This window comes from Bubalus kerabau, chromosome 1 (assembly GCF_029407905.1).
Source record: "Bubalus kerabau isolate K-KA32 ecotype Philippines breed swamp buffalo chromosome 1, PCC_UOA_SB_1v2, whole genome shotgun sequence".
Classification (NCBI taxonomy): domain Eukaryota; kingdom Metazoa; phylum Chordata; class Mammalia; order Artiodactyla; family Bovidae; genus Bubalus; species Bubalus kerabau.
Genome location: NC_073624.1, coordinates 190,037,140 through 190,050,297, shown reverse-complemented (window position 1 = coordinate 190,050,297; position 13,158 = coordinate 190,037,140). Strand labels below are relative to the sequence as shown.

Here is a 13,158-nt window from a genome sequence, read left to right as displayed (position 1 = left end):
GCTTTGCAATGCAACCGGCACAAGGGTGCCCTGTGGCCCCCTCTGACCCCCAGTGCTGCAAGACTGTCCAGAGGTCTGGCTGTATGCTGACCCCCCCAACACTGGGGAAGAATCCCCTACTCAGGGCACATGTTGCCAAAGGCAAGAGACCCAGTGGATAAACGCCTGTTTTGCAAGTTTATTGGATCATCTTGACACAAAATCATTACAGCAGCATGATATGTCTCTCCTTTACACGGGAATGTCGATAGCAAATAAATTCTTATATAACACATCATACAATTTAGAGATTCTAGAATCACTGCACAGGATTCTGTAATAGGTTACTCTACATGCTAAAGTGACAGTTTTCATCAAAAGAAGTTAAAATGTCATTGAGGACCATCATCTTTGAGGAAAGTTCAGTCTCACGGGGGTGGGCTGGGGTCCCCCCCTGCCCCTGAGGCGCATCTCAGGGGCCCAGCCACCCCCGGACCCACTGGTTCCCAGCAAGGAAACAGGGCCAGGCCCGGGCCCTTCCACAGGTGCAGACACAGACCTGCAGAGCATCCAGTGATGACAGGAGAGCCAGAGCTGTAGCTCTCCACCACTCACCGCAACACCCAGCTGGGCACGGAGGCCAAGGCCCTGGATCCCTGCTGGGCACTCCCCTTAGCAGACACACAGGACACGGTGATGGAACAAACAGGATGTGATGACGGCAGCCTGCAAGACTCTGCCCCATCGTGTGTCCTGGGGAGGACGTGCCCCTCGGCGTGGGGTGAAGAGGAATGTCTCCCCCGAGCAGCTGGCCTGGCCTCCACCCCTAGGGCCTACGGGCAGGAACCTGGGAACTCATGGGACTCGGACGACTTGACAGAAGCCGGACGCGCCGCTCTGTCCGGTCCCCATCCAGCCCCCGCCAGGTCCTGGCCTCGACAGCGGTCACGCTTACCCTCAGCAGCCCCCATGGCCACAGGCACAGTCTGCTCCAGCCAGAGGAGCCCTGGCTGGCTTGGGGACTGGAAAGGGCTGCTCGCCAGAGAGTAGAGAGAAGCAAAGTAAAAAAAAGATGACAAGGTAAATCAACGCAACGTGAACTGCGAGGTCTACACAGTGGACGATGGTGGACTTGGTCAACTCCTGGCTGGACCCAGTGTGTGCAGCACGTGGCCACCCTCCTGTGGGAGGCGGCACTCAGCACGTGGCCAGCGTCTCCTTCATTTCCTCCAGCAGGTTGCTCAGCAGCGTGGGGTCGCTGCACTTCCCATCCACCGACACCGACTTCTCACCCTGTGAGTGAAACAACAGCCGGGACTCAAGAGACGCCTCCCTCTGGACATCCTCTCCTACTTCGGGGTGCTCTGATAACCCTCTTCTATTCTGGGGTGCTTTGATAACCAAGAAGAGGGGCTCCAGGTAGGACGGAGCAAGCACACCACACCCCATATCTCCCACGCCCCATGGGAGGAGCTGCAGGACCTGGAGAGGCCAGAACCACAGGGGCTCAGGACTGATGCTCTGGCAAAGGCAGGGATCCCAGCCCCTGCCTGGCCCAGCCCCTCAGGGGCACAGGGAACAGCTGAGTGCAGCACCAGATGTCCTGCAGATGGAACCTGAGTGCCAACCTTCTCCACAGGTGTGAAGAAGGCCCACAGTCTCCAATTCAAAACTTCCAAAATCAGCACTCCAAGACCATGGAAATCTTAGCTCACGTGGAAAAGACAACCCACAAATACCAACGGAGAAGAGATGGATGTCAGAATCACCTGCAAGGCTTTAAGTAGTGACTCCAAGAACCTCCCATCAGCAATCACATACATTCCTGAAGCAAGCAGGAGAACACAACATCTCAGCAAAGAAAAGGAAGAAATAAAGATCAACCCAGGGAACTTCTAGACTGGAATATACCAGCTGCACACAACAGAACTTACATGACAGAAAACTCTATGACCCTGACAAGAGATTAATGGAAATGATCCAATCTGAACAGACAGTGGAAAGGAGGTGGAGGTGGGTGAAGTAGCAAAGACTCACATCACAGGGACCCGAGACAGAGAAGACAGAGAAAGCAGTGCTGAAAAGGTACTTAAAATCATAGCTGAGAACTGAGTTGTGCAAAAGACAGAAACGCACAGATCAGCACATTCAACAGACTCCACACCATTAACAGGAGCTAGGTCCCTTTCCAGGGAACTCTTCTGGTAAAGGTTGTGCAGGATGAGTTGAAATATCACTAGAAAGTTTAAGTCCAGTGAAAGCACACCTGAACCCCTCATTTCTTTTTTTTTTCCCCATTAGAACTTCTTAAAGCCATTTCCCTTAAATATTTAAAGAATTTAATGGTAAGGTTTTTAAGTTATAAAATAAAAATCCCATTTGAATTTTCTGATGTACAAAAAGAGACAGAGATGAACCATTGTGACCACAGAATCAGTTTGTTACTCTGAATATTCATGAACCCCTCATTTCTAATCTCAGCAGCACGTGATGAGAAGAGGGCAGGGTCAGGGGTCCAGACACAGTGTGCGGGGCCCAGAGCCCCAGGGATTGGCAGGAGCAGATGCTGGAAGGGAGGCCCTGCTGCTGTTCCAGTTCCCTACGTTCCCGACAGCTTTACTGACGCCACGTGGATTGAGGGTTGTGTCAGCAGACAGCCCAGATCAAGGAAGTCAATACCAAGACATGTCACAAACTGCTAAAACCAAGAACAAAGGAAAACCTGAAACAGCCGGGGGGAAACAGTGCATTTCTTACTTAAGGGAAAACATTCCTTGTTGGAAACTGAGACACCAAAAGGAAATGGCCTAGTTTTGAAGCACTGTGTGAGAAAAAAACAGCAAAGCAAAAATTCTATACCCAGCAAAAACAGTCTTGACAAACAGTAAAACAAAGAATGATCGGATCAAGGACACTGAGAGAACTCACACAGTCAACAGACCTGATCTAAAGTTCTTTAGACGGAGAAAATGAGGCAGAAGACAGAGTGGAATGTGAGCAGTGAAAGCGACAGAAACGGCAGGCACGCGGGTGAGCAGACGAGGCCGTCTTGTCTCCTGAGGTCTCTGGAATCTGTAAAGCTATAATGCCCTGAAGAAAGGTGCCTTCAGTGTCTGCAGAGACAAAATCTGAGACCACCTCCTGTATGGGGGGAGGGTCAAGGGCTAAGCAAGTGTGAGGTTTTCGTGTTCCGCCTGAGCTCCAAGTAGACTGTGAACACCAAGGGTGGGGATGTAGTCCCCAGAGCTCCAGACACACAGAGACTCTGTTAACATTTACACGTGGACACTGGTAACGCTCACATATGCCACAGAAGGCGAAAGCAGAAGGACGAAAGAAAAAACACAGGGAACAAACTAACTGCAAGACAAACCCCAAAATACCAGTAATACTTTAAGCACAATGCTCTGAACAATACAACTGAAAGAGACTGACAGAATGAATAAGGACATGGTATCCATGAGAAATTCTTTCCAATACAAGGATAAAGGCAGGTTTACTACAAAGGATTTGCCACATAAGCACAGACCAAATGACAGCAAGAGGGCTTCCCTGGTAGCTCAGTGGTAAAGAATCTGCCTGCCAATACAGGGGACATGGGTTCCATCCCTGGTCTGGAAAGATCCCACATGCCGTGGGGCAATCAAGCCCATGTGCCACAACTAGAGAATGGCCCATGCAGCAACAAAGACCCAGCCGTGCTATAAGTAAGTAAATAAATGTGAAGTGAAAGTCCCTCGGTTGTGTCTGACTGTGACCCCATGGACTGTACAGTCCATGGAATTCTCCAAGCCGGAATAGTCTAGTGGGTAGACTTTCCCTTTTCCAGGGGATCTTCCCAACAGAGGGCTCAAACCTAGGTCTCCCACATTGCAGGCGGATTCTTTACCAGCTGAGCCGCAAGGGAAACCCAAGAATACTGGAATGTAGATAACCCTATCCCTTTTTCCAGGAGATCTTCCCAACCCAGGAATCCAATCGGGGTCTCCTATACATTGCAGGCAGATTCTTTCCAACTGACCTATCAGGGAAGCCCAAGTAAACGTTATTGAAACACACACACACACAGAATGGCTGTACTGACACCAGACAAAGTGGACTTCAGCGCAAAGACACAGCCAGCACAGGACAGAGACGAACACACCAACTGGTGAGGGGATCCACTCGCCCAGACCCACGATTCTAATGGTCCACAGTCGTAATGGACCATTAATAGACCATTAATGGACCATTCTAATGGTCCACAGCTGACCACCACTGGCTTCATGTTCCTTGCTCACTCATGGAGGACTGGCAGAGAGAAAATCTGCAAGGATCCAGAAGAATCAAAAACAGTCAACCAGCAGGATCTGGGTAACACATGTATCGCAGGAACACCTACAGAACAGCTGTCCATGCGGACCATACCCAGGACAGAGCTCCAGTCTCAGCACCTTTCGGAGGCCTGAGAGGTCACACCAGAAACCAGGGCCAGGAAGCAACAGGGAACTCTCCCAATGCTTAGAAATAAGTCCACAGGTCAGTGAGGAGGTAGTGATAGAAATTAGGAAATATTTGGAACTGTATACACATGAAAATGAATCATAAAATGTGGGGGGTTCAGCTAAAGAAGTATGTAGAGAAAAGTTCCTAACATTAAAGACTTTATTAGAAGAGACAGGCCTGTTGGAAAGGTCTAAGTTTTCACCTTATATATTTGTAAAAGAGCAAAATAAACCCAAAGCAGGCAGAAATAAGGAGATATGCAGCAATATTCAGTAAATTATTTTTTTTTTTGGCTACACCTCATTGCTTGTGGGGACTTCGCAAGTGGCTCAGTGGTCAAGAACCCACCTGCCAAAGCAGGATACACAGGAGACCTGAGTTCAATCCCTGGGTCAGGAAGATCCCCTGGAGAAGGAAATGGCAACTCACTCCAGCATTCTTGCCTGGAGAATCCCAGGGACAGAGGAGCCTCATGGGCTGCAGCCCAAGGGGCTGCAAAGAGCAGAACACAACTGATCACACATGCATTGAACTGCCATTGCTTGTGGGATCTGTTCCCCAACCAAGAATCAAACCCGAGTCCCTGGCAGTGGAAGCACAGAGTTCTAACCATTGGACCTCCAAGGAATTCCCCAACCCTTAAAAAAAATTGGTTACTAAATTGATCTTTCAAAATGGATAAATAAGCCTTTTGGCCAAGATAACCAAGAAAAAGAAGAGGAGACAATTACCAATATCAGGAATGAAAGCTTATCACCACTGATCCCTCAGATACTAAAAGGAAAAGAAAAGAACCAGATGACTTGATCCACCATCACCTCCATAATCCAGATGAAACCAACCACTTCTTTGAAGACTACAAACTACTGAAACTCACACAGTAAGAAACAGACAAAGCAAGGAACCCTAAAAGTACCAAAGAAAGAAACTGAGGATTTCCCTGGTGGTCCAGTGGATAAGAATCCACCTGCCAATGCAGAGAACACAGATTCCATCCCTGGTCTGGGAAGATCCCACATGGCTGAGGGGCAACTAAGCCCGTGTGCCTAGAGTCCATGCTCCTCAACAAGAGAAGCTGTGCAATGAGAAGCCCTAGAGAGCAGCCCCTGCTCACTGCAACTAGAAAAAGCTTGCAGCAACAAAGACCTGGAGTGACCAAAAACAAATTTTTAAAAAAGAATAAAGCAGTTATGAAAAAAAAAGAAACTGAACTTATAGATAAGAACTTTTCAGAAAAGAACTCTCCAGACCCAGATGCTTTCCTTGAATTCTATAATAATATGCCAGAAGAAACACATTGACTTAAACATGACCTCTTCCAAGAGATACGCGAGGAGGGAGCGGGCCAGGCGGAGGAAAGGCCGACACTGCTCATGAGCACAGGGTCAGAGCTTTCAGCAAAATCATCTCAGACTGAGCTCAGAGCAGAGCAGTTGCGCTGGAGGGCTGGAGGACAGTGTTGAGGCTGGGCAGGCCCGCCAGACCCTGAGGGCTCACCTTCTTCACCAGGAGGCAGACGTGGTGGCCCTGGATGGAGCGGCTGTACATGGAGGCGCAGGAGTCCACTCGCTCCACAACTGCAACAGAAGGCGGTGTGAGGCCGGGCCAGCCCCAGGCAGTGGGGGAGCCCCATGTGCGGGAAGAAGGCCAAGCAATCTATCAGCTATGTCCAGTCTTACCAGAAAAACGGTGATGGAAACAGATCTTTGCCAGGAGGTTATGGAAGGACATACTAATGCCATCCACCTTGATCGAGCTCATGCTCAGGTCCCCAGACTCCAGCAACTTGGCAAAGGCATCGCTGTGGGAAGGACAGAGAGAGGGTGGCAACAGGGGCCCTGCCCGGGGATGGGCGCCTCCTCTGAGGGCCTGTGGCTCAGGGTCTCCACTGGTCCTGTAAGAAGTCAACACCTGAACAGTGTCCCCAAAGCCCTTAAGTTTCAGCCCTGACACCCAGGCTGTGGGAATGTGACTGGGTTTGGTGACAGGACCCCAATGCCATGTAATAGGGGTCCTGGTGTGAACAGGAGGTCAGGACGCAGACGTGCGAGGAGGAGCATGTGTGCCCACAGGGGAGGGCAGCCATCTGCATGCCACTGCACAAGGCCTCAGGAGGACCCAGCCCTGCCCATATTCTGAGTCTGGAGTCCAGTGTCTGGTCCAGGGAGGGATGCCAGGCCTGTTGTTCAGGCTGCTGGGGATGTGCTGAGCCTGAGGTGCCTGAGCCGGTCACCTGACACTCCGCCCACATCCTCTCCTCAGGTCAGAGAGCGTTGTGGAGATGACTGTCTGGAGCCCCCATGGCAGGAAAGCGGGGAGCTGGGGGCAGGAGGGAGGGCAGCGCACCTGTAGCACGGTGTGGTGACCAGGTACGAGGTGCAGGTGAAGTGCAGTTTGAAGTCAAGCTTCTCGTGGGTGGAGCCTTCGTCGTTCTGTGGGGCAGAGGGGGTGCAGGGTGAGGGGGTGCAGGGTGAGGGGGCGCAGGGCGAGGGGGCGTGGGGCAGGGCCTTCGAGCTCGGGTGCATGACTGACCCTCGGGGCACCCACCCCCGTACCTTGGCGATGAAAGACAGTGTCCCCTTGAGCTTCTGGGCCATGACGATGCTCTGAATGGTGAACACAAACTGGGCCTCGTTGGAAATACCTGGTGCGGGCAAGACATGGGCCTGAGGAGTGGTGCAGGATGGCGTCACCTGGGCAGGCGGCAGGGAGTTAAGGCTGCCCAGGGTCTGTCCCCAGCACTGCTGTTCCGGGCCGCTGAGCCAGGCTCACTCACCAGGGGGCAGCTGGAAAGGCACTGGGACACCGTCGTGGACCGAGGAGCCCTCGGGCCGGGCCAGCCGGGCATTGAGCGAGTCCAGCACATTGAGCTCCATGCTCTTGAGAAAGCTGTCGCTCTGGTTCTCCAGGACCACAGAGACTGTGACCTGGCTGTCCTTCTGTAGGCTGCCCTGTACATCGTACGTCTGTAGAGCAGGACCCAGGGTCAGTGGTGCAGGGGAGCCACTTGGGACCCCATGCCTAGAGAGTGTGGGCACCCCCTCATGTCCAGAGAAAGGAGCCCTGAGCCTCAAGCACTCTTGGCCCCACCTCCTGAAAGCCAAGTTTCACTTACCATCTTGATATAAGAATTTTCAGCCAGAAGAATGTAGCTGGACATGGGCTGTGGACAAGAGAGAAACATGTCAGCTCCGGGCAGTGAGGACCTGGGAGTGACGGTGAGGGCTGCTGGGGGCACCCCCTCAGGAAACATCAGGAGTGTGAGAACGGGGGACAGGGAGACCCCACGTCCCAGAGGCTCCCAGCACCGGTTGGGTTGGGAGGACCCTCACCGGCAGGGGCTCCTCATCGAGTGTGCCGTTCTCCACGGGCTCAGCAGCCTCCTCATCCACTGGCGGCACCTTCTTCTTGGACTTCCTCTTGTCCTTGGGCCGCTCCTCCTTGTCTTTCTTGTGTTTCTTCTTCTTGTGCTTGGAGGGTTTCTGGAGCGGGAACAGGCTTGAGTCAGCCCTGCACTCCTCTGACGAGCCACAGCCCAACAGCGCTGCGTGATTAGGACCCAGGGAGCTTGGCAACAGGAGACTGCTGTTAGGAGCCCTAGCAGTGCGGGAGCGCCGCCCCCAGCCCAGCCCCCGCACACGCGCCCCCACCTTCTCCAGGTCCTGCTCCCTGTCCTCATCGGCGTCCTGCTCCTCTCCCCGGGGCTCCTCCTGCCCCTCCTTCAGGACAGTGACTGTGGTGTTCACCTCCAGCTCTTCCTATGGGGGGCCAGGCCGGGGTTGGTGGCAGGGGGTTTCAAAGGCAGCCAGGGCCCAGGATGGGGAGTCCTGCGCCCCCTGACCTGCCTTGCCCTGGAACACCCTGCACTGATGAGCCTCCCTCCTGACGATGTGTGGCTTCCCCTCAAAGTGCTGGTGGCCAGCAGACAGGAGAGGAGGCCTGGCATGAGGGTCGGCTAGCACTGATTCAGAAGACCCCAGAGCCACCAGGCCCCAGATACAGACACGAAACTGCTGCCCAAGGCTGCTGCCTGGCTCTGAGACAAGGGCCTGCCACGAAACCATTGCCTGCACAAGACCCTGAGCATGGGACTGAGCCAGCCCAGACCTGGTTGGTCTGCCTGAGGATCACCCCACATCCCTCTGCCCCCAGTGAGGGGGGCCCCCTAATGCCTCTAAGACGTAGCTCTCCAAAGCTGAAAAGCACGGGTGTCCAGCTGAGGAGCACTTGCAGTCAGCACAAGTCACAACCAGGCTCTTACCAGGGCTGGTGTGGCAGCAGGCGGCGTAGTAGACAGCCAGAAGTCCAAGTCCTCACCCTGAAACCACAGGAACACAGACCTTTAGCTGGAGCAGCTGGACGGGCCCTGAGAAGGCATGGCTGCCCTGACAGGCACAGGACACTATGCCCCATAGGACCTGAGTGTGCTGGGAGCCAGTGGTGCATCCGGCTCTCTTGCCATGGGTCCAGGCACCTACCGGGACCACACATCCAGGCAAAGCCGTGTTGCTCTGGAGCGAAGTAACACACCCTGTGTGTGGTAGCTCTGCCGAACCGTCCCTCCACGTGCAGGACACGCACACCATAGGAGGGGAGGCTGACAGCCCAGGACATCCCTGCCCCACCCCGTCTGATAAGACAAGTGAGCCTGGCCTCTCACCTTCTCCACCTCCTTCTTCTTCTTCTCCCGCTCCTTCTCCTTGTGCTTCTTCTCCTTCTTCTTGGGTTTCTTGCTCTTCTTCTCCACAAGGGGGACATCCTCTTTCTCAGGGGACTTGGAGGTCTCAGCGTTTCTGTGTTTCTGGACGGGCAGCTTCTCACTATCAGCTAGGGGCCTGGGGGTGGTCACAGGATGAATGGCCTGGGATGAGGCCTGGAGGGAAGTAGTCCACTCTGCTGCCGGGACCCTTACCCCAGGCCATGCCAAGCAGTCAAGAAAGGACAGAGGGAGGGACCAGGACGTGGGGAACACAGGCCACGTCCAGCCCTATGGGCAGCTGCCCTGGCCTCACTCCCAGCACTTACTTATCCAGGTCGATGTCCAGGGCCCTGTAAGGGTCATTGGGATCTTTGTCGTCCTCGTCACTGGGCAGGGCGTTCTGAGGGACAACAGAAATGCTGTGTCGGGATCAACCCACCTTCCCCACAACCCCACCGGGCCCCACCTCCCTTCTCAGAAACAAACCAGCAGGTCCACACCCATGAGAGCATCTGATCTGGGGCCTGGTGCTCAGCATGGGCGGGGGATCAGGACAGTTAATGGAACAGAAGTGCAGGAGGTGCTCACAGCTCACAGGGCAGAGCTGACCAGGGCCCCGGGGGCGGGGCAGGGTGAGCAGCTGACCTCAGGCATCTCCTCGGTGATGATGTCCACGCGCTGGGCAGGTGCGATGTCCTCGTCGCTCTCCGTGTGCAACGAGCTGTGACGCCGCGTGCCCCGGCGCTCACGCTCGCGCTTCTTCTTCTTCCGCTTATCCTTCTCCAGCCGCTGCCGGTGCCGCCTCTCCTCCTCCAGCTTCACATACTGGTCCGATAGGGGCATCCCTGTTGGGACGTGGGTGCTTAGCCCACAGCCTGAGAGCCATGCCCTGCCCCCACCCGAGGGGCACTGCCCTGACCACTGGGACGCAGACAGGGGGCCCAGGGCTGTGTGGGGCTGGACCTAGGGACCCGTGTACACGGTCCCTGCTGGCAGGGGGATGGGGGGGAGGATGCTGGCTGGACAGAGCCAGAGCTGGGGCAGGTCTGAAGCTGGTCCGCAACACCCTCATCCCACGAAGACACTTGCCTGGCACCTTCAAGGGCACAGAGAGGTCGATCTGCACCACGGGGATGTGCTCCACGCCTGGCGCATCCTGATACCTCTGTGGGGAGACAGCAAGGCCGGTCACCACGCAGGGCAGAGGGCCCAGCATGACGCTGAAGCTGCAGAGCAGGACTCATGGAGAGGGGCGGGGCTGTCAGTGCGGGGAGTACAGGACGGGAGCAAGACTTGTCCATTTTTGCATTTGAATCTTTTTTCAAGTTGAAAGTCACACTTATTTGGAAGCACAGAAACACAGGGCTTCCTGCCTCTGGAAAGCGGGCGTCAGCAAGCCTGACACACGTGGAGCCATGTTTCCCTGGGGGAGCCCAAGGCGGCCGACACGTCTGCTGGCTGGAGGAAGACAGATGGTGGCAGTGGTGCCTGCAAAAACCCCGCGTCCCTCGTGCTCACTCGCTTCCCGCTAAGGCAGAGGAGCCTGACCTCAACCATGCAGAACTTGCTCCCCGCCTGTCGCTACTGGGGGCCTCTTGTGGTCCTGCCCCTGGACCTGCTGACAGCCTCACACGGTCCAGGGATAGAGAGCAGATGGGGCCCTGGCCCATTCCTCCAGGACAAGGAGTCCAGCCTCACCTTCTGGGGGGATGGGGAACTCTTGATGTAGAATGGGTTGTTGGCCTGCTCTTGCCTGCGGGCCTCGCGGCGCTGCGGGATAGGATCCAGTGAGCTTATCAGTGGGTGTGCAGAGTACTCACCCTGCACCCTCCCAGACCACCTGCACAAGCCAGGCCTAGGGGACTGGACCCCTCGCCACTTTTCACCGTTGGCCTTGGGCCAACAGAGAGGGAAGCCAGCGTGGGGAGGGGTGGAGAGGGGCGGCCAGTGGGACCACTCGGGAGCTCCATGGCTGGGGCAGGGGGATGGCCCCTGCAGGGGAGGAGCAGAGCAGGGAACGAGGCACATCTCATACCCAAGTCCGCATGTCATCCCCAGGCCCCACACCCAAAAGGGCAATGGCAGGACCCACGGCTCTCCCTGGGGAGCTCTGGCCCAAGAGAACAAGCCCACCCAAGGTCCCAAGGTCTGCCTGGAGGGGCATGGGCCACAGGCCAGAGCGACCACCCTGCCTCACCCGGGCCAGCTCCTGCTCGTCTGCCTCGGGCGCCCGTGGCTTGGTGTGTCGCTGCTCCTCGTCCTGGAACATGGCCTTGGGCTTCTCATCCTCAGACTCGCTGTCCGAGAGTGGCTCATTAATCCAGGCATCCAGGTCCAGGCTGTGGGACACAGGGGTCACATGGTGGCTCTGGCTTGCAGGCCCGGCCCTGGACACTGCTGTCCCCTTGGAGACCAGGACATGAAGGCCAGGCAGCGGCCGTGGGCACAGAGGACAGACCAAGGACGGTGGAGCTTGGCTGCCCCCAAGGTTGACAGGCAAGGACTGCCCACTTACCTTCTCAGGGACGGCACCAGGGTGGGGACAGCAGGGCCCCAGAGAACCAGCCAAGTGCCCTGCACAGTCTGTGTGAGGAGGAGTTGGTCTCCTGACCTCAGAGAACGTCCTTCGGTTCCCTCCACCACTCCTGGCTGGACAGAAGCCTGGGGGGGCCCTCATGCCACCTGCCTCCAGGTCCTCTAATGACCGCACACTTACCCTTCGGGAACTGGAACCTTCTTCTGTGCCTTGGGAGCCACCGGGTTCAGCTCCCCAGCAAAGAGGGCGCTCACTTCCTCTGCCACCGGCACGTCCTTGGCCTGAAGCTTCTGCACGTGCTTGACCAGCTGCAAGATGCAGGATGCCTGCGGGGGCCCCAGAGGAGTCAGAAGGGGGCCCTGAAGGACCAGCCCAGAAGACTACTCAGCCCTTATAGGGCACAGCACACACAGACACCTAGCTGCTCCTGACTAGAGCCTGGCTGAGAATGTCTGGAAGGCTCTTTGAGGAGCCACTTGGCCATGGGGCCTAGCCAGAAAAACATAGACCAGTTGCCATCTCCCTCAGAAAGAGTCAGTGACAGAAACTGGGTTCTGAGCAAGATGAAGGGTTACGGGGCTGAAAGAATTCCACCCTATTGGGCTATAGCTCCAAGAACATAGCCCCCGACCTCTGGGAGGCACCAGGGTGCCTTCTCTCAGCTCCAGGGATGGGACCACAGCCAACCCAGGCTCGCGGCCCTCAGCCAACAAACAGACAAGCTCATGTCCAACACCTGACCACGACTGCAGAGACCACTGGGGCTTGCATCACCACAGGGTTCATGAAAGAGGCTGCCGGGCCACCAGTGCCCAGCTGCCACCCCAAGCTCTCGTGCATCAGCTCTCCTCCACCCTCCCTGTCGGCACCCACCAGGATCTGCGGGCACCTTTGCTGCATCTCCCTCGGGCTGACCACATACCTTCCACGGTCTCCCGTTCCCTCACCGCCTCCCATCCCCACCGCCCCTCGCCAGGCTCCTCCTATGGGACCACCTGGGGCCTCCCCAGCACAGGGGCTCCAAACTGGCCAGTCCCGCCCCTGGCCAAGAGTGGGGAACCACAAAAGGGGCCCCCCCTGAACTGCCCTCAGGTGGATGAGCCACTGCGCTCACCCGCTCCTGGACCTCCAGGTCCGCACTCTGCACGAACTGTGGCAGCCGCTCCACCAGGAGCTGGGTGACCTCCTGGGCTGCAGACGTATCTGCCGCCTGCTCCTTTTGCTGCAAGATGGCCGCATACAGCTTGACCACGTTCTGCACGTACACCGCCTGGATGTGTCCCGGCAGTGTGGTAACCTTGGGCCGCAGCATGGCCTCCAGTGTCTGCTGGGGCTCCTGCAGGTGTCTGGGGGATGGGAGGGTTGGTGAGTGGCCACCCCAATAGCTCCGTGTCCCAGGCTCCTGCCACCCTCTGGTGATCCCCCACCTGGCGCTGGGGCTCAGGGAGGGGACCTGGAG

The 13,158-nt window shown here is 56.2% G+C and overlaps 1 protein-coding gene across 2 annotated transcripts in view; it reads right to left on the bottom strand.

Moving 5' to 3' along the window:
* Positions 1 to 164: 164 nt before the first annotated feature.
* Positions 165 to 13,158, bottom strand: part of AP3D1 (adaptor related protein complex 3 subunit delta 1) — a 33,763-nt gene continuing 20,769 nt past the window's right edge. Inside the window, exons 15-32 of one of the 2 annotated variants that reach the window (XM_055547730.1) lie at positions 12,814 to 13,045; positions 11,880 to 12,025; positions 11,361 to 11,502; positions 10,862 to 10,933; positions 10,253 to 10,328; positions 9,809 to 10,008; positions 9,490 to 9,563; positions 9,125 to 9,299; positions 8,726 to 8,782; positions 8,115 to 8,222; positions 7,797 to 7,946; positions 7,580 to 7,627; positions 7,241 to 7,430; positions 7,020 to 7,108; positions 6,811 to 6,896; positions 6,144 to 6,265; positions 5,962 to 6,041; positions 165 to 1,272 (exon numbers count right to left, since the gene is read on the bottom strand). In XM_055547730.1, the coding sequence (XP_055403705.1) occupies positions 1,177 to 1,272; positions 5,962 to 6,041; positions 6,144 to 6,265; positions 6,811 to 6,896; positions 7,020 to 7,108; positions 7,241 to 7,430; positions 7,580 to 7,627; positions 7,797 to 7,946; positions 8,115 to 8,222; positions 8,726 to 8,782; positions 9,125 to 9,299; positions 9,490 to 9,563; positions 9,809 to 10,008; positions 10,253 to 10,328; positions 10,862 to 10,933; positions 11,361 to 11,502; positions 11,880 to 12,025; positions 12,814 to 13,045 (2,143 nt within the window). In that variant the 3' untranslated portion in view covers positions 165 to 1,176. The remainder of the gene's footprint in view (positions 1,273 to 5,961; positions 6,042 to 6,143; positions 6,266 to 6,810; positions 6,897 to 7,019; positions 7,109 to 7,240; positions 7,431 to 7,579; positions 7,628 to 7,796; positions 7,947 to 8,114; positions 8,223 to 8,725; positions 8,783 to 9,124; positions 9,300 to 9,489; positions 9,564 to 9,808; positions 10,009 to 10,252; positions 10,329 to 10,861; positions 10,934 to 11,360; positions 11,503 to 11,879; positions 12,026 to 12,813; positions 13,046 to 13,158) is intronic. The other variant, XM_055547738.1, reaches the window with a different exon arrangement.